Source organism: Magnolia sinica, chromosome 11, assembly GCF_029962835.1.
Source record: "Magnolia sinica isolate HGM2019 chromosome 11, MsV1, whole genome shotgun sequence".
Lineage (NCBI taxonomy): Eukaryota > Viridiplantae > Streptophyta > Magnoliopsida > Magnoliales > Magnoliaceae > Magnolia > Magnolia sinica.
The window spans coordinates 76,347,643-76,369,278 of NC_080583.1; the positions used below are offsets into that span (position 1 = coordinate 76,347,643).

A 21,636-nucleotide genomic window follows, 5' to 3' on the forward strand; every position below is an offset into this window, starting at 1 on the left:
TGGTCGAGGGCTGATCTTTATATTATGATTGATCAGATGTTCATCTATGGACCCAGTCTTGTCTTTGTGACCAGTCGTCGGTGTTGATTATCGATGCTGATTGTCGGTGCTAATTATCAATGTAGATTATCGGTGTCGATTTGTCGAGGTCGATTGTATTGGCCGGTTCCGATTGTCGAGGCCGATTCTGAGTATCGAATTCGATTGCCATGGCCGATTGTCGAGACCTGCATGATGTATATGTGACCCGTAGTTGAGGGCCATTGTGATATGTATTAAGCCTATGATGCATGGTCCATTTAATGAATTCAAGACCCATGTGTAGGGCCCACATGTCCTGTGTTTGAGGCCTATGGGCAAGGCCCATTGTGATGTATTCATGGCCTATGGGCAAGGCCCATTGTAATATGTATTAGACCCATGAGCAGGGTCCACCTGTTGTGTATATGTGGCCTTTGAGTAAGACCCATTGTGTTGTATATTAGGCCCTTGTGTGAGGCCGTGGGCCCATTATATGTTTGACTCTATGTAGGCCATTCCTTGGGGGCAATGTTGGTTAAGTGTCCACATGGTCGAGGTCGATTATCGATGCTGGTTGTGGATACCGATTATGAGTATGTGACAGGATAGCATCATGATACATGCCCATACGCATCATCTGCATGTTTGTTATGAGAGGTGGTTGATCATTGCATATGTCATTGAGCATGTTGTTATGAGACTCCGTGATAGGTGGAGGTTATCTCACATGAGCACGCGGTATGTGCAGGATTGATGCATGACTGGATTGTATGACTCATGCATCTCGCATTATGATTACTATACGCCCTAGCGACATCGGTGGTCGTAGCCTCCACAGGCATATCGTGGATGGCCAAATAGGACACCGAAATGTTTGGTTCTAGCATACGGGCGCCATAGATGTCCCCGGGTGAAAATCCCTAAACCTCCGTGGCCGGAGACGCCCCAACGTCGAGGACCGAGTGGATACATGAGCGCCCGAGTGCCAAATACCGGGAGGCCGCGTCTCCCACCGTGTCGTGGTCGGTTGGGAGGGTGTGGCCTTACTCTCCCGAGGGTAGGGGGCAATACTAGGTGAGTTTGACCAGCTCGTGAATGGGTCCGCTATCGACGTCGGATAGGTATTGGCGGACTATTGGCAGGCGGATAGTGAGGTTTCTTATGCTCACTTGGGTTGGGGTGGGAGAGCGGCGGTGCCATTTGGAGTGTACTAAACCCGGTGATGATCCCAGAGATGAACCGACCGATATGTGGATTTAGTGAGCGGAGTTGCATACTCATTCATGCATTCATTCATTCACTATCTACTCGGGTTGGTGGTAAGCAACTAGTTGATACGTGTGCCTTCGCAATGGCCAGGATTTCGGTTGGGGCGCGCGACTAACCTGAGATCAGGAGTCTACCACATTGAGTCTGACTATCCAAATTTAGGTATGGGACTGGTTTGGATAGAAGTCTCTTGTGATAGACCCCATAGCCTGCGATACTACGTACTACAATCCAGAATTCACAATCCAGAATGTTCATTCCGTCCGCACCGCATATTGCATTACATCCGCGGCATACGACATCTTGGGTTACTGTGTTTCTACATTTATATGGTTTAGATATGGCTGACGTGTTTGTGAACACATAAGGAATTATATACCCAATTGCATTTATATGGTTATATGGTCTAGGTATGATGATGCTATTTGTGTTACTCATCAGAAATGTATATTGTATTGCATCCTTTACATTTGATATTTGGCTCTTTATGACTCCTCGTTTGCGTAGCTGTTATATATTGCGTATATATCGATTGGCTCATGGACTTGTTCATATTTCCGCTTACTCTGTTATCGTATGATCTATGATCTTGTGAGTATTTCTGTTTACTCAGATAATTCATGATCTTGCTAGTATCTTTGCTTATTCCGATATTGTACGGTTTATGGATTACCAGTACTTCCAGTTTGTATGATAATGGCATTGTATCGAATACTTGGCACTTACCTTGTGCACACACTTACACCACCCTCTAAGCTTTCTATAAGCTTATGCACGATAGATGCGTGCAGGTGTTTTTAGGTTGCAGCAGCGTTGAGCTTGGAGCGTGCAGTTGTATTCTGGAGCTTTGATTTCGATTTATGTATTTCCCTTTCAGCATTGTATTCAAATGATTATATTAGTGGATATGTGATGATGATGTTGCCTTTATGATTTGGGTATACTTGTGGTTATGCTTATTACGAGATAAATGTACATTGGCAAAAAAAAAATCCTCCTTGTAGGATCCCAGGATCGGAATCTAGCGTGTGAACGCTAGGATCCGAGAATGGGGTACTACGGAGGCTGTCAGCACCAGATTCGGCAATCGGGATTTCTATGAATCCGATTTTCGGGTTTGGGGCGTGACAACTTGTGCTTTGCGGAAGCAAAATTTTATAATTCTTTTCACCTGACATTTGAGCATTTGAGGAATTAAAATGGATCATACAATATACACTGAAATGATTGTAACTTAAACTCAAAAATACGACTAACAAGAATGTATATATCCACTATACGGGACTCTATCCTAGCAAAATACATACGGTTCTAAAAAAAATGGCTCGGCCCTAAAGTCTCATCGCTGGCCCTAAGGCAACTTATAATGTCCTGCCCAGGAGTTGAAAATATGAGAGCTCCTCCTCCAATTCATCAGACTCCATAGTACATGTGTAAGACCCGTATCTTAGTCTATACCATTCCGTAAATTTTCGCGATCCTCCCTATCGAATTTCGGTAATCCGTGACCTGTAACCAGTATTTGCGCGTGACCATGAGTCACACACTGTCAACCCGAGACTTGTACCCTAGCGACTGCGCCGTCACCACGTCTCACGGGCCGATGCGAGACCCAGGCCAAGAGATGTGGGTCCGCGTTCAGTTCGAGAAAAACACCATGCGTTGTAAAACCCAAGAGAATCTCTACCCAAATGTTACATCAATCCCATCAAGGGTCAAGTACAAGTCAAGTACTCACATCACTCAACCTATCACTCAACACATCACTCAACCTATCACAACCCATACCTCTCTTACACAAGCTACCCCAAAAGTCAACAAAACTCTTACACAACCCATCCCTCTCTCCCATCCATCACTCCATCCCATCTCCTCCCTCTCTTATTTCTCTCTTCTCTTCCAAGCAATCCAAGTTCCAACGTATGAACTTCCCAAGCTTTCATAAAGAAGCTCTAGTGTGGCCCACTTCCTACCCTCTCATCTCCCATCTTAACCATCAAAACTTCATCATCTTCCGTTAAGATTGAAGCCAAGGAGACTACCTTTCCTAAGAGCTAAGAAGAAGAAGACGGTGGGTGATCTTAGATCTACATTTTTCATTTTTATTTGTGTGATTTAAGGGCCCACATATGGTGGGACCCACCTTGATGTATACTTTGTATCAAGAGGGGCCTATAGTGGCGGGGCCCCTCCATCACCGCCAGTATCTCTTTCTCTTTCTCTCTCTCTTCGTGTGATGGCTGGTGGCCCACCTTGATGCATGATCTGATTCACATCGTCCATGGTGCTGTGGACTGCACCATGATATATTTGTTTCATCCAGCACTATCCAGATGATCTGGATAGTGCTGGGTTATTTAGACAGCACTGTACCGCCCTGACCATGATGTATGGTTTACATCCACCCCGTCCATATCACGGTGGACCTCACCATGATGCACGAGTGGATCCTCACCGTCCATGGCTTGGATAGTGGGCCACCTCGCTGTATGTATTTCATCCAGCATCCATCTATCTAGACACTGGTTGCTACTCCAAAAAATAAATAAATAAAAAATAATAATAAATATATAAACATATAATATAATAATATATAAATATATAATATATATCTCATGTGTGGGCCACACCACATGGACCCACATGAATCGTTTTGATGGTGGGCCATCATGGGGTGCGTGCTTTCCCCAACCGTCTATCTGGACCGTTTGGGTGGGGCGCACCATGATATATGTATATTAATATATATATATATATATATATAATATTATATTATATTATGATGTGGGACCCACCTGGTATGGGGAACGGATTGGCTGGGTGCCTCAACCAGCCATACAGTTGTTGTATGTGGAACTCCCACATGATGTATATGTGAGATCCAAGCCGTCCAGATGGTGGAACCCACCGCTGGACTGACGTCAGCAAGTTCTATGGGTCCCACGTGTGGTATTGTTGGGTCCCAACCGTCCATCCACCATAGGGCCCACGTAATGTAATTGTTTCCTCCACACCGTCCAGACCGTGCTGGACGGTGCTGAACAATGTTTGGATGGTGCTGATTACATGGGAAATGTTTGGATGGTGCTGATCTACCTGGACAATGTTTGGACAGTGCTAATCATCATTAGTGGGCCATGTGCCCCATGGAATAATAGTATATAGTGATACACATGTTACACCTTACAACTATTGAAATGATTTTTGGTGTGGTCCAAGCCCACTTGAGGGCCACTGGTGCGGCCCATCCATGAGGCCCATCATGATGTATTTTTAGCTCATGTGCGGGGCCCACCTGTTTGTATGGTTAGGCTCATGTCGCATCGCCCATTTGATGTATTCGAGGCCAGATACGTGACCCATTTGATGCATATGAGACTCAAGCAGTGCGGCCCACTTGTTGTATATGAGGCCCATGTATGAAGCCCATGGTGATGCATTTACGACCCATTTGATGAGGCCCATTGCGATAGGTTGGAGGACCATGGGATGAGGCCCATTGTGATGTATCTGAGGCCCATTGAGATGTATCTGAGGCCCATGGGCAAGACCCATTATGATGTATTCGAGGTCCGTGGGCGTGGCCCATTGTGATACGTTTGAGGCCCCTGTATGAAGCCTAGTGCGATATATGAGAGGCCCATGAATGAGGTCTAATGTGATGTATGTGTGGCCGTTACATTGTATATGAATCCCTTATGTGGGCCACTCATTAGGAGCAATGTTGGTTAAATGTCCACATTGATGGGCAATGATGGTTAGATGTCCTCATTGTGACCTTCCCTTAGGCCTTATTAGGCCCATTCACACTATTCTCTACGTGGGTTGACCCTAATTATTGGGCCTCATTTGCATGATCCATCTATTCTCATTGAGCTATCCCAAGATGTTGGGCCCCCATTGTTGTTAGTAGGATTACTTCTTTTATTTTGGAGTCCATCTAGGACTCATTTGGGCCCCCTAGGGCATCTAGCAGGTCATGTAATAGTATGGCGAAGGAACCCTTTCCGAATCCCTAGGATTATGGGTAGGCCGCTTAGGCCCAACCTTAATGTAAAGGGGGATACATGATCATCATAATATGCTTAGTATAGTTCCACAATCCATGCCCATACGCATCATATGTATGCTTGATTTGAGGAGTGATTGATTATAGCACATTCCATTGGGCAGATTATTATGGTACTCCCTGATAGGGGGAGTTGCCCACATGAGCGTGTGATACACACAAGATTACTGAATGACTGGATAATGTGATTCATGCATTTTGCATTGTGTGACATGATTACTGTACGCCCTAGCGACATCAGGGCCGTAGCCTCCACAGACATATCATAGTTAGCAGGATTGGACACCAAAAATCTTATTCTACATGAGGTGGTATAGATGTCCTTGGGTGAAATTCTCTAAACCCTTATGATACCAAGAAGTTGCTCCAACATCTACACCGAGTGGATGCATGAGCGTCGAGTGTCAATTACCAGAAGGCCGCACTTTCCACTGCATCGTGGTCAGTTGGAAGGGGACGCGGCCTTACCCGCCCTAAAGGAGGGGGCAAAGCTAGGCTGAGTTTGACTAGCTCGAGGAATGGGCCCGCTATCGACGAACCGAGCTCGATAGTGGCAAGCGGTAGTGAAATCTCTTCTACTCACCTTGTTGCGCGCGATGGGGCGGCAATCTGGTTTGGAGTGCACTAGACCCTAGTGATATTCCAGAGTTAAGCTGTATTGATACGTGGACTAAGATGAGGATTCATATGCTTAAGTTGCATCTCGCATTGCATGGCCTTGTTATGGCCGACATCATTCATGCCTTACATCGCATAGCCTTGGTACGGCTAATAGTATTCATGTATTCATTAGCATATTCCACATTACTCTGAAATTGTATAATTATATTACTACATTACACACACACTTTCACTACCCTCTAAGCTTTCCGTAAGCTTATGCACGACCGTTATGTGTAGGTGGCATTGGATTGCAGCAGCGTTGAGGCAGGAGCACATAGCAGATTATCTTGAAGCTTTTGTCTATCATCATTGTATTTCCCTTTATGCGTACTGTACTTATAAGTTTTTTATCATACTTAAAATGTGATGGAGTTTTTAGTTGTTATTTGTAGGTTATGCCTTCGGTTATGTTTATTACAAATTGAACCGATGTTGAAAATCCTCCTTGCAGGATCCCAGGATCGGAACCTGGTAAATGGGTGCCAGGAGCCGAGAATGGGGTACTACGGAGGTTGTCGGCGCTGGATTCGGCGATTAGACATTTTGTGAGCCCAGTTTCTGAGTTCGAGGCATGACAACCTGCATATACAAAAAGTCTCTGGTTAGTGTTTTAAAACACCGTCCCAAAGTGGGAGTGAGTGATTAACTCAATGGGTTCCATTAGTAACAAGTTACACATGTTATTAATTCCATAGACGCAATTAATAAAAAGCATTAACCCACACAATTCCTAGCTACTCTTATTAATGTATATGCATGTTATTATGATATGATGCATGCCCTCACTATCCAACACTCCCTCAAGTGACACCATCTTACGTTCGCAATGTCCAACACTCCCTCAATGCGACCTTGACTGCCGAGTCGTTATCCTAACTAATGCGATGCTATGAATATTCATGTTAGCCAAGTATTTAATTAAGTCCATTCATCCAGTAAGATTAGGGAAGTTGAAACACCTCCATTTAATCAATGACTTTATCCAGATCACTTGGTCCAAGGCGATCGTAATGGCTCTGAGCCTGCGATCCATAATTCAAATTTAGGTATCATCCATCTGACTCACAAATTTATAATTTCAAAGGTAAGGCATGATACCTAAAGGTTTGAGGACCAACTTAGTATGGGTTGTCACCCAAATACTGAATATAACCACTCGATTCCAAGGTATGGGCTTGTCACATAACCAAATCACCATAGGGAAGGGCTCTTCATCCAATTTTTCTCATACCCGGGTCATTCGAACGATACTCTGACATGAAACCATTGGTCGAGTAATTTAACGGGGGCCGTTTGAAAAAGAACCCATCACCTCCTGTGCTCGTTGGTCACTATGGGGAAGCTCATCACCCCAGTGTAGGCCGACAACTCGGACACAGTGTCTCATTCCACCATGCCCGGCTCCCGAGACTTATTTGCTCACTGGTCACTACGGGGAGGCTCGTCACCCCAGCATAGGCCGACAGCTTGAACACGATATCTCATTCCACAATGCCTGGCTCATGAGTCTTAATGGGATCGAATCACTAACGGTTATCAGTAAGCCTCTCAAAGCTATGGGGTGCTTCAAATTCAGGCAGACGTGACTATACATGGTTAACACACATGGTTGGTCAGCTAGTGAGCCAATTTATCCCGTTCAAGCGAGTTGCAGATCACACGACATTGGGAGCAAGCGTCCCATGTAGTCTAACTATTGCTGGCTATCTGTACTTGAACTAAATGGGTCAGATTGGCCTTTTGACAGCCCTACTAATGAAGCTGCCGCTATGGGCTTCGGTGTTTGCTGGCCAACCCAACAAGGGAGATTGTATTTCTAGACATAACAAAAAATATTACGATTTACTTCTAGTTGTGGGAAATCAAGCATACGTAAGTATCAGATTCATATATTTGATATGGCTAAAAATCAAATTGTAAGGGAGTTCTAAGCAAGCATGTAAGGGTTTCAATTCACTTAATATTGTAAGAGTAACATATACTATTCCTAATTGTGAAAATTTGAACATGCATGCAAGTAATTATGCAGTCAATTATCTCAATTCATATACATGGAAGGCATGCAGCACATTTCCTCCAAATTACCACAGGTTTGGGGATGAGCTATACTCAAATTTCTCATAGTTGAAAAGAAATCAAACAAGGTAAACATCAGATGGCTTGGAGCTAAAATACTTCCCTTCTAGTCAAGTTTAATTATATTAAAATGAATGTCTACTATTATTTCCCTTAGAAAACAACATGCATAGTAAAATTCTCATAGAAATTCATTAATGCTAGCCTACATTTAATAAATGGCCACCTAAGATAATGGTCCGCACCTAGAATAGTTTGACGGCTTGGGAAGCCATTCCCAAGCTATCAGTCCCACGAACGGGAGTGTTGGAGCACTGTGATAATAGGATTTGCATGTTAGGATACATGCAATGAACCTAATGTACTAAAAACTAAAAGAGGGTTGGAAGGATACCTTCTAGTTGCTGGCAAGGTGCTCCCGCGGCGGTGGGGTTGCAAGCTCCGGCGCGGGGCTGAGGTGGGGGAGGAAATTTCTCAACCTCCAGTCTCCTTAAGCTCTTTCTCAACCTTCACTCCCTCTCTATTCTCCCCACTTGCAAGAAATTCGTATGGAAGTATGGGAGAGAAATTTAAGGGCTTATATAGTCTGAAAATTAGTCTAATTCGGCCTAGGGAGATTTGTTCTAATGTATATACCCCTGGTGGGTGGATTTTTGGTCCCTGGGGCTATCCCAGTGAGCCCGCTAACCCATCTACATCATGGAGTAGGTGCCCCATGGTCAGATGAAGGGTTGTTCCAAGTTTGGTGGCAAACAGATGAGTTGATTGGCCGTGGGGGCCTTATTTACGATCAACGGTCACCGATGTTCGATCAGGGCCCCAGCTTTACGGATATAAGTAGGGAAATATCCCTAACTTATAGCCTAAGTTTGATTGCGATTTAACGGTTGGAAAGCCGTAACTTTGCGAAAGAGCGCAAGGTTTATTTCACTTAAGTTTTCAGATTTCAGCCTAGGGGATCGCGTGTTTCAAGCACTGGGTTTCTGGCCCAAGTTGAGTAGTTATGGGCACTTTCTTGGTTCGCCACTCGCGATGGACGTCAAGCCTACTGAGACAGACATTATTCTATAATTTCGGAACAAGTAGGCTACTAACGAGCGATCTGGAGCTTGTTCGGATAATCGAGGCATTTTCTAAATGAATTATGTAGGGAGATTTCTTGGGCGCAGTTGTTAGGGTCTGGATTAACTAAGTTCATAGTGTGGCCTATTCGAAATTAGCAAAAATGGTGTTTCAATCATAAGTACCCTAAGCCGTTGGTTTTTAAGCTAAATGAGTAAATAGATTAACTTGGTCCGTTAGTTAAGATCCAGGCCATAACTGGCTCGGTGTTGGGTGGATCTTTAATTTAATTATGGTTGTCTTGATTAGTCAGTGATAGGTTGTTTAGATTTGACCCCTAGATGAACAATTTACAAGGCTAGACTTGATGTTTAAGTGATTAGGTGGATTCGTTGGCTTCATATGGTTGGTTAATCGAATTTATGCAATTTTTTACTAGTATCACTTATGTATACACTCACCTCGAACGTCAAGGGTTAATAAGTGACGACGTGGACTATATATATATATATATATATATATATATATATATATATATATATATATATATATATATATATATATATATATATATATATATATATTAAAAATAAATTATTCTTTTTAAAGAATTTTTTACAATCCAAAATAGCTAAAATTCAAGATTTTACAATAACTATTCATTCATTGGGCTTTAGGAGTTGCATCCAACATGAAAAGTACTTAGAATAATCAATAGAATCACATGGTTGGGCCAAATAGGACACCTACTATTTTTGCCTAAAAACCTTGATGACTATAGTAGGAATCACCACAATCTATAAATATTAAGTTTACTATTTATAGTAGGTCACTATTTGTAAGAGTTTTAGTTGTAGTTTAATTCCGAAACTTCTTATTAGGTTTCATGTCATTATTTAATAAGCTTGTAAGCTTGTTTTAATCATCAATTAATTTATTACAAATTTATAGAAATTATTTCATTTTGTTATTTTTGACATGGATTGGAGTATCTTTGTAAAGATTTAAGAAAAGTTCATTGGATTCGGAATAGTTATCCGCTCAGGATGACGTCATGGACCACAGTACGTCCTCCTGTGCGTCCGAATTGAGGAACCACAAAATCATCCTCATCACGAGCGTCCGATGCCTTCACAAGTGCTCTTGGAACTTGGAAGTAGTAGTTGCCTTGAGGCGGCACAGCTGAAGCTATCAAGGGTTTGCCAGGTCTCCCAAACTCGGAATCCAACGGTGTATATCGCTTTTCCCAGCGTCCCCATCGTTTCTCTTCGAGAAAGGTCTTTCGGTGCACACAGTTCCATAGCTCAACTGGCAGGCTGAGTGGAGATACCTCGTTTACACTTAAGGCCTTGGTATCGATCCCTAACGGGGTTGGCTAACATGGAGTGTGTGTACTGACATGGGTGTGTACTAACAAGCTAACCCCGAAAAAAAAAAAAAAGAACAAAAAAAGGGTCTTTCGGTCCCTCAGCAGGAGAGAGAGAGAGCGAGAGAGGGAGAGAAAGGAGTCATGCCGGAAGCGGATTGCATGGTGTACCACACGCCACTAACTTTGGTGGTGTGTTGACATCACCAAGTTTTGTGGCCCACTATGGTGTATGTGTTATATCCACACAGGCCATCCATTTTTTTAGTACGCCCACTTCACTGTATGTAAGAAATCCATTCTGTCCATCCATTTTGCAAGCTCATTTTAGGACGTTCCACCACCAAAAATGAGACGGATACAAAGCTCAGGTGAGTCACACGAGAGGAAAAATTGGTAAAAGAAATTCCTACCGTTGAAACTTTCTTGGGCTCTCTACCTTGATGCTTGTATGCTATCCAAACCATTTATAAGGTCATTCCAAGTCTAAACATGGAAAAGATAGCCTGACACAACTTTTATGGCCATCAGAATGCTTCAACGTTTCTCACTTTATTCCCAATATTCCTTCTCGTGTGGTCGACTTAAGTGTTGGATACACTTCATTTTCTTGTCACGTCTTGAAAATTTTCTGAAAAACATCGCGTTGGATCCCACCCAGTATCCTTGGGCAATAACAGTCCATTTTTTAATATTGTTTTACGTCGTGTCCCAAACAAACAAGGCAGATCCAAATATCAAGTAGACCACCCCACGGAAAACAGCGGAGATTAAACATCTGCCATCAAAAACTTTTTGGGGGCCACATTAGTTTTCGATCAAGCTTATGTTTGTGCTTTCCCATCATCCAACCCTGTGTAGCCTTATGAACAGGTATCAAGCTTATGTTTGTGCTTTCCCATCACCCAACCCTGTGTAGCCTTATGAACAGGTTGGATGGAAAGTAAACATCATGATAGGTTTTATAGGAAGATTTTAACAGTAAGCCTCATTGTCCCACTGCTTTATGTGATGTGGTCCACTAGAGATTTAGATCTCCCTCATTTTTTACCCATGTTATAGAATGATGTCGCCAAAATATAACAAATGTTGTGGATATAACACATGGATCATGGTAGAGCTCACGAAAACTTGGCAACATTAACCAAATGTGATTGCGCAGTACTGAGTTACTCAGTAGGCTTTTATTGTAATGACTAAACCGTGGTAGGCCCATTGTGAACGTATGTGATTTATCCACATCGTTCATCCATTTTTCCATCTCCTTTTAGGGGGTGATTCTAAATTTTAAGCATATCCAAATCTCAAGTGGACCACACCACAAGAAACAATGGAAATAATGATTTCCACCATTGAAACCTTTGTAGGGCCCACAGTGATGTTTATTTATCATCTAAACTGTTCATAAGATCACATAGACATGGCTAAAGGGGAAAAACAAATATCAGATTGATCCAAAACTTATGTGGCCCTCGAGAATTTTTCAACTGGTAGAAGTTCAAATCACACCGTTTCATGTGGAGTGGTCCACTTAAGTTTTGTATATGCTTCATTTTTTGTATTTAAGCTCTAAAATTATCCGGTAGGAGTGGATAAAATACATATATCACGCTGGGTGCCATAGAGTTTACTAGGTACTGAGTTACTCAGTAGGCAATCTGCTTCCGACCTTAACACACACAGACCTCTGTGGTGTGTGGCACACCAGGCCATCCGCTACCAGGGCGACCCTGCTGCCGACCTTGGTGGCAACGTCGTGGCAATGGAAGCGGATTGGCTGGTGTGCCACACACCAGATATATACCTGATGTATTGACGTCAGCAAGTTCTGTGGTCCTATTATGAGATATGTGTTATATCTAAATTGTCCATCCATTTTGCGAGCTCGTCATAAGGCTTGAGATGAAAAATAAGACAGGCCTAAAGATCAAGTGGACCACACTGTAAAAATCAGTGGGGGATTGAACGTCTTCCATTGAAACCCTTTTAGGGGCCACAGAAGTTTCGGATCAATATGAAATTTATTTTTCCACTTCATCTAGGTATTTGTGACCTTATGTACAGATTAGATGGAAAATAATGTTATGGTGGGCCCTAAGAAGTTTTTAACGGTAAAAATCATTATCCCGCTGCTATTTTTGGTGTGGTCCATTTGAGCTTTGGATATGATTCATTTTTTGGACAGTGCTCTAAAATGATCTCCAAAAATGAATGAATGGTGTGGATATAATAAATATATCATCACAGTGCCCATTTAACTTTGATCTCCTTTGAACCGTTGGTACAACTTGGAGCTCAGCTCATTTTAAGGCATGACACTAGAATTCAAGCATACCCATAGTTATTACATTTGACAATTTTCTACAGCCTAGGGTGATTTTTATTTATCATCCCACCTGATCGTAAGTCACATAGACCTGGATGGGAAAATACAAAATAAGAACTTTTGTGGTCCCAAGAAGTTTTCGATGGTAAGCACTCAATCCCCACTTTATCATTTTCTGTGGTCAACTTGAGTTTTGTGTTTGTGACCGACCCATCACAACTAGATTGAATTGATCATAAGATGTTGCCAGGTAGGTACGAAGACGCCCTCACCCTAAAGATGCAAGTTATACATGATAATTGGGTTGTTAAGACATGCTGGTAGACTCCCGGGAGTTTCAACACCCGGTGAAGGGTTCGAGTATCCATAGGTGGTGAACTCCCGCTGCAGCGTGAGTGTGTGTAAAAAAAAAAATCAAAAAATCAAAAAATCAAAAACCTAGAGGTGGTTGGTCTCTTAATTATATATGACAAACAACCAATAAAGAAGCATAAACACCACATTTTCAAACATATATTTAATACCACAATGACCAAAAGTAACTGTCTACAAATACCTGAAGATGGTGAAATGGAGAATTTAGTGAAGGAAATCAACTGAAATCAAAGATATATATAAATATAGAGGGATATATATAGCCAGCTACACCTTAGAAAAGAAATTAATCAAGCTAAGTCTGCTATTATTAAGCAGTGTTCCTCTCAATTCAATCAAACTGAACCACTCATGTGATGGAGGGTGTAACAACCATATTTTCTTTTATTTTCATTTTCAACTGTGGGTATTTGAAATGCCTCGACAAAGATGCCTGGACCCAATACCTTTGGTAGCGGATTACTTGGGAGTAAATTAGTTAAGCCTTAAAATATTTTTAGGTTGCCAGGGTTAGACCGACCAAGATCACACTTCTACATTCTAATCTCAAAAACCTGTTACAACTAAGGACTCGAAGACTAAGTTGGACAACTATGCCCAATCACCTCGCCTCCCATTCCAGCACGATTTTCATCTTGGTCTCCGGCCATCAGTACATTTGTGGACTCGATAGACACCTGCGCCTCAATGTCAACAACCTCATTCCATCACCCGTAAAAATTAGGCACCACCTCAACAAGTCTACAGATCGCTTACGCATCATGTGACATCATCCATGCACCCACGATCCTCACTATATTCTTCGGCACAATCGTCATCCCAAGATCACCTCGGCCATATCTACAGGGAGAATCACAAACTTAACCAAAGTCACGGAAATAAGAATCACCTCAAGGACTATAGGAGCCACTTGATGTGTGTATTTTGTATCCACTATGTCCATCCAATTTTCTAAATCACTTTAGGGCATTATTCAAAAATTGAAGAAAATTCAATTATTAGCTAGACCATACCATAGGAAACATTGCTGGGCCACAAAAGTTTTGGATCAAGCTTATATTTGATTTTACTCTTCGTCTTGGCTTATGCAAACTTATCAAGAGATTGGATGGCAAATAAAAACTACTGAAAACATCAAGGTGAGCCCTGAGAAGTTTTTAATAGTAAAGTGTTCAATCACCACTTTTCATGGAGTATGGTCCACCTGATAGTTGGATCTCCTTAATTTTTAGCATCATGCTATAAAATGATACGAAGAAATGGATGGACAAAGTAGATACACAATACTAACATCAAGTTGAGCCCCACAGTATGAGCTGCTCCATCTTGGGTGTCTCACCTAATCCACTCTCCTACACTACACAGCAAGCAATGAAATTTCTTGAAGTATGAAATTTACATGAGCCCCATGCTTATGCATTTCTTAGATCCACACTTTCCATCCATATTTTTAAGATCATTATAAGATATGAACCCAAAAATAATATAGATAAAATATTATACTAATACAAATTTATATCACCCTAGGTGCTCAATCCCCACTGTTTCGTGTGGCATGGGTCACACGAGTTTTGGATCTGCCTAAATTTTAGACTCATGTCCTATCGTGGACTTGCAAATCAGATGGACAGAGTGGATTTGTCACATACATATCTGTGGGCTCTGCACAGCTCCGTGCACTAGAATATCTGTGTCGGGTCCGGCAAACTGCAAATTGGGTACCTAAAGGCGAACGATTTTGTTAGGGGATCTATGGGGCCCACCGTGATGTATATGTCTTATCCACAACTTCCATCTATTCTAACGAGACATCCACCAATGTGCCTAAGAACAATATTGCATTCAACACTTTCATTCTTGTAAATGTATCACTGTGGAGGATATCCAAGTGAAAAAAAAAAAATGTTTGATATTTTTAAAATGGTGGATATTTTTTTTTACATGATGATATGGTTATGATTATTCTATTAAGAAAAGTATAACATATAATTCATTAATTGAAATGTCATATTTGAGAGATGTACCTAAACATAGGTGTGCCAAATTTGGTGCCAATACAATACCATGTTTTGTTACATATTCTTTAAAAGATAGATATTGAGACAATAGAGATAAATATGGCAAATTGTCAATTTTTAAAAAATTATAATTTATCTTTATCAAACAGATTTTTGTATAAAAAAATAATTATTTTTTTTATAACAGAACTTTTTTCAGACAAATTATCAAACAATTTTTTCAATACTTACATGTATATAGAGTTAGCTGCTTAAGCTTTCAGGGTTAGACTTGAGACAAACATTTGGTTTGGCTTGAGCTGGACTATTTAGGCTCATCACTGGATGGGCTGAGCTTGGGCTTATGTTGAACTATCCTTTGGTTGGATGGTAACTGATCGTCCAACTGGTTGGACGTGAGAGCTGATGCCCTTTTGAAATCTTCCCTTTTGGGGATCTCATCTTGGATCTTTGCTGAGTGCTTATGCATGTGCAACAAAAGGTCATGTACGTGCCATACAAGTGCCAGCATGGCACAGGTGGGAGATCCAATCCATCAATCAGGTTGGTCCAATCTTCCTGCATGTTTTCCCAGAAATAAATCAGGTCCACTCAACATATATGTCCCAATATTGAAAACAAATGGATGGTTAAAAAACTTTAGCCAAGTTTCTTAGGGCCGTTGATTTTTTTTCGCTAATTGTAGACCATCTGATAAGTGGGTCAAGCTTATTCTTGGGCTAGGGCATCAATATAGGGATTCGATTCTGATGTATGGATCAATCTCGGACCTAACGTGGCATGCTTACATGTGTGGCGTGTGTACATGATCTTTATTGCACACGCGTGTGCACTCAGCAAAGCTCATTTTCCCCAAGGAAGATCTTAAAATAATGGAAGTTGAAGACTCCGTTCCTCAAAATCCTAAAACTCCATCCAAATCTAGGAAAAGAAAATCACACAATATCACCTAGGGAGGATCCAACATGTTTACAATGCAGATGCGGAATCCCAACCGTTGCGCTGGATGAGGAATTCCTATTCATCACCCAATTCCTGACACGTGGCAATTGAACAAGTGAACCTAGGGCTGTCCACCATGTGGGTCTTCTCCATAGATATTACTCATTGAGTGTCACATCCAAACGATGATCTTAGGCATGGATTTCTTCCCCTGGACCCACCTTCATTTTCGACCGCTTATTTAAAATCCACCGTCTATATGATAAGAATAACCATTCAGTGTGTTGTTTTCAACCTACGGCCATCCATCAGTAGGACACACTAGATGAATGGTCTGGATCCATCTCCTCACTGTCCACATATCAGCTATACGGTGAGGAAAATCCTTAATGATCCACCACAGCAAAAGTAAAGCTACCAATCTACAATATGAGAACACTTTCAAAGTCAACACTGTAGAAACTACTGCAATGGAAACGGATTGGCTACTCCCCTGCCACCAGCCAATGTCTGGTGGTCGGCGCTCTGTGGGGCCCACCATGATGTATATGTTTCATCCATGCCGTCCATCTATTTTTCTATATCATTTTTATGCTGTGAGCCCAAAAATGAGCTATATCCCATTCTCAAGGGGATCACATTACAGGAAACAGTGTTGAATGAACGTCGACTATTAAAAAACTTTTGGGGGCCATAAAAGTTTTGGATCAAGCTGATCTTTGTTGTTTTCCCTTCATCTGGGTCTGTATGACCTAATCAACAGATTGGATGTCAAATAAACAGTACAGTGGGCCTTAGGAGGATTTTAATGGTGGATATCCAATCACTATTATTTTCCTCTGGTGTGGTCCAACTTAGATTTATATCCCTCTCATTTTTTGGATTAAGCCTAAAATGATCTGTAAAAAGGTATGAACGGAATGGATGAAACACATACATCATGGTGGGGCCGACAGAGCACCAACCATCAGCCACCGGTCTGGTGGCAGGGCAGTAGACAATCCTTTTCTACTACAATACAATCCAAGTGGGCCATCCAAAGGAATGAACGGAAAATAGAGAAAACCCTGAAAATAGAACAGCCTTTTCAGGAAAATGAAGAAAGAAACCAATTCCAACCCATCGAGATGCCTTCCAAGCCCACTTCCCACACTGCTATATCCTCTCCTTCTCATCATACTACTCTCAGTGATTATCATCACTACATACATTTCCACCTCCTACATTGCCTTCACCAATACAAATGATCAGACTCTCATACCTTCCTCCATCCACAGCCACATATCAAATCTCCAGACCCAAGTGGGCCATTTGCTTGATCAGCTACATAGTGAAAGCCCCACCTCAAATACTGCATCCAAGTACGCCAATCGAGTGCTTGCCATCGCCGTGTCGTTAGACAACCTCGCCGACCGTCTATCCCATCTCTACAGCGATGCACCTGTCGACTGGAACAACACAAGCAACATTGATGGTGACGATGAACTTGGCGAAGGAGATGATGGCGAATTTGATGATGCATTGCCACGTAATGGGTTGTTCGGCTCCGGCGAGATTCGCAACTACACATCACCTAAGCCCAACAGGCATGGGTTGAAGAATTTCCTCGGCGTGGAAGCTGTGTATCCATCCATTGGATTAGCATGCACCGGTGCAGCCGCAGACATCGGTCGCTTCATGTCATACAAAATGTATGGGAGGTGCCCAGATGATTGGATCATGGCCCAGAAGCTAATCGTGGCCGGGTGTGACCCACTTCCCAGAAGGCGGTGCTTCGCAAGATCTCCCCCACATTACACTAAGCCACTGCCATTAAATTCATCTATGTGGGGCCTGCCTGGCGACACTAACATTCTGTGGACACACTACAAGTGCAAGAGCTTCACCTGTTTGATGTCAAACAATACAGTAGGCAAGAGAGGCTTCTTCAAGTGTGCTGATTGCTTCAACCTCTCCAAGAGGGGCTGGGAGAATGCAACAATGGACAGGCCCACATCGCCGGAGTTCACTGCCGATGAGGTTCTGGCATTGAAGCCGACCGGGGAGATTCGAATCGGGCTGGATTTCAGCCCAACAACAGGCACATTCGCTGCGATCATGAGGGAGAGGAATGTGACCATAGCTTCAGCCACCCTCAACCTTGGAGCTCCTTTCAGTGAGGTGATTGCATCGAGAGGCCTCCTCCCACTCTACCTGTCGGTCGGTTCGAGGCTACCATTCTTCGACAACACGCTCGATATCATCCATTCGATGCTGTTTTTGGATGGGTGGATTGGGGTGGAGCTCCTCCAGTATGTGCTGTTCGATTGGGACCGGATCCTACGGCCGAGAGGGCTTCTTTGGATCGACCGCTTCTTTTGTGGCAAGGACAACATGAAGCTATACTTGGATGAGTTTCACAGACTGGGCTACAAGAAGCTGCTTTGGAGAGTAGTACCTAAGACAGATAAGGATGGTGATGAGCTCTTTTTTTCTTCTGTTTTAGAGAAGCCATTGAGAGCTTAAGCTTTCTATCCTTTTGTGAAGGAATGATCAGCCTCTACAATGCAATTCTTCCATTGTAGACAAATGATCAGATAGAGCAGGATATCCGCGAAACCATTTCTTTCTCACCAATGTCACTTACAGAATATCCGATCAATGATCGAATATTAGTTTTACACATCTAATGATCGGAATGGGTTGGTTTCTAGATCAGGTAATCATTATGGTGCGGCGAGCCTTTTGAATAGGTCGGATATTCTACGGATGTGATACATTGGCAGGGAAGGAAATGGTGGTATGGATACAGCTGCTGAATCTCTGATAATTTCTGGAAGAAATTACCCAAAAACCTAATTTGAGTTTCTAAGCAACTGTTTGCAGTTTAAGAGGCAGGCCATGGAAATGAGCTGAGTCCGCCGAGCTTCAAGTCAAATGACCCAAGTTTTAGATCCATGATGAATGGCTGCTAAGTTGATCTTGAAGGTTTTCCAAAAGAATTTTGGGGCAAACCCTGCTTCACTTAAGAGATGATTTCTAATAAATGATCCTGCTTTAGATACAATCAAATCCCAAAAAGCACAAACCAATATCTACTAGTAATCTTATATTTGTATCCATAGATCAATTGTTGTAGAAGTCCAATGCCATTGATTCTTCAAATGTACGAAGTCTTTCCCTAATCCATCTAAGATGAGCTAAGAGCATGGATGCCAATGTAAGACCTAAGGTAGGCCCAGCGTGCGTACCTTGAGAACTGTCCATAGGTGGACCTATGTTCACGTGCACTACCTAGAAAGTCTAAGAGCCTGTTTGGATAAGCCATTAACATAGTAATGTGCTGTGAATGAGTAATGATTATCATTACCATCGTGGTTGATAGTAAAATGGGATGTTTGCCGTCTGATACAAAGCTCAAGTGGATCAAACCACAAACGGCTGGGGGAACAATGACGCCCACCCACGGTTGAAACCTTACTAGGGTCCCCCATGATGTTTATTTGCCATCAAATTCATTCATAAGGTCACACAAACCTGAATGAAGGGAAAACACAGATATCAGCTTAATCCAAAACTTCCATTGACCCTACGAAGTTTTCAATGGGACAAGTTCAATCCCCACTACTTTTATGGTGTAGTCCACTTGCGCTTTGGATCTGCCTCATTTTTTGTTCATTCCCTAAAAAGATCCAGCAAGATGGATGTCTTGATGGACGGTGTGGATAAAACACATACATCATGGTGGGGCCCACAGAACTTTGCCACATCCACACACCTCCACAATCAGCAAGATTTGATAGCTCCGCTCTATTCCATCAATAGTAAATTGTTATAATGTGAGTTTTCCACCACATTATAGTGATAGTCAACAATCCAAAACAAGCCCTAAGAGGAAACACCAAACTTCAGTATGCCGCACGACAAAATCTGTAATCATACCGCATCCATACCCATATTGACTAAATCCTTACACTACCCGCGGTCACCATCCTTCACTTAATCCATGCCGCTCTAAGGGATGGATCATCAGATCCTGAATATTGAATGTCCCATCAAATGCAATCAAAACAACATTACTGTTAAAAGTAAACGATCAATGGTTAAAATCAATCAATTAATTTTCTAAAACATTTAAAATGCACTAGCCAACTATAAAACCACTTGATAGATGATCTAAACATCAAGATCAGTCCACTATACTCATCTCAAGTAACCAAGTAGATCCCATATTGAAGCATGTGAATTACTATTGGCATCCTAATGCACCTGCTCAACCACACCCACATACCAGCCACTACGTAACTTCGCAAGGCGAGTCAAAGTAAAAAACAACAGGGCCATAAATCTCAACATGACTTCAGGTTTAAGGATTAGTCAAATCTCGGATATGATCAAATCAATTTGGTCCAAGTATGATGGGTCTCCCAAACCAAGGACTCAACATGATCCTCCAATATAACTGCTCAATCAAACACAAGAACCTGCATCCATGAACACTTCACTCCTATATAGAATAGGACTAATACAGTTAATCTGATGTTGGAGAACTTCGATCCAACTCATCTCTAGTTTCTACACACATAATGACCAATTAAACCTTTCCCAGATTGCTCATTCCCACTATTGTAGTTATAGAATTTAGGGTACTAAAGATCCATGGAACTCAACTCCTCCTTGGAGGATGATCATTAAGTCCAAACTTATCTTCCCATAAACACCAAAGGAAACCCTCACCATTAACCCATTAAAAGTATCAATGTGTTTCATTAGTTCAACATATAATAAATTAAGGCAAAAACAAATAACATTACATTAATGAAGTAAATGAGGTCTAAACATGATCATTGGCTTTCCAAGGCACACGAGATCAACTGGGGCAAAAATCACACTAATAAATTAATCAAGTGGGTCAAAATGACATTGGAGTCGAACCATCTGTTGTCCATTGGTTTCAACTTTCAACTTTGTTGCTTGCCTAATTATGTACATCTGATTCTTATGCCACGTGATTTTATGTTGTGACCCACATTTTGCAAAGCTATTTTCTTCTATGCAAAATAGGAATAAACTACTTTAGGCTCAATGATCTGAGCATCCAGCATTGGTGTGGATATCTAACTGTGTTGAGTTTGGGACCGGAAGCATGTAAAAGCACCTGGTTATCATAGATTCCTACAGATGCCCCCATTCACTGCTTGGAATCAGGCACGCTTGTCTTTCACCCCCAAAATATGAACATGACAATGATGGTAACACGTCTAAACCCATTGTCACTGCATTTCAATTTCGGGCCAGTTTCTGCAGGTGGTTGTAAAGTGCACCACATCATTTGCATCCTACAATTTGGACTCCACAGACAACACGGCCTGTCAGGCCTTGCTTCATTTCATTCTCATGATGGGTTACATCCAAACATCCAAATGTGATTTAAGTGTTCAGAACAAAATGGATACTGAGATCAATGCAA

The 21,636-nt window shown here is 42.0% G+C and overlaps 1 protein-coding gene across 1 annotated transcript; it reads left to right on the top strand.

The window, feature by feature from the left end:
• The first annotated feature begins 17,282 nt into the window (after positions 1–17,282).
• Positions 17,283–18,692, top strand: LOC131218187 (probable methyltransferase At1g29790). Its single transcript, XM_058212869.1, has one exon. The coding sequence runs from the start codon at positions 17,283–17,285 to the stop codon at positions 18,690–18,692; it is 1,410 nt and encodes a 469-aa protein (XP_058068852.1).
• The last annotated feature ends 2,944 nt before the right edge of the window (positions 18,693–21,636 follow it).

What these genes read in the sequence shown, in the direction of transcription:
- LOC131218187 (XM_058212869.1), top strand. Translation starts at nt 17,283, where the DNA reads ATGAAGAAAGAAACCAATTCCAACCCATCGAGATGCCTTCCAAGCCCA.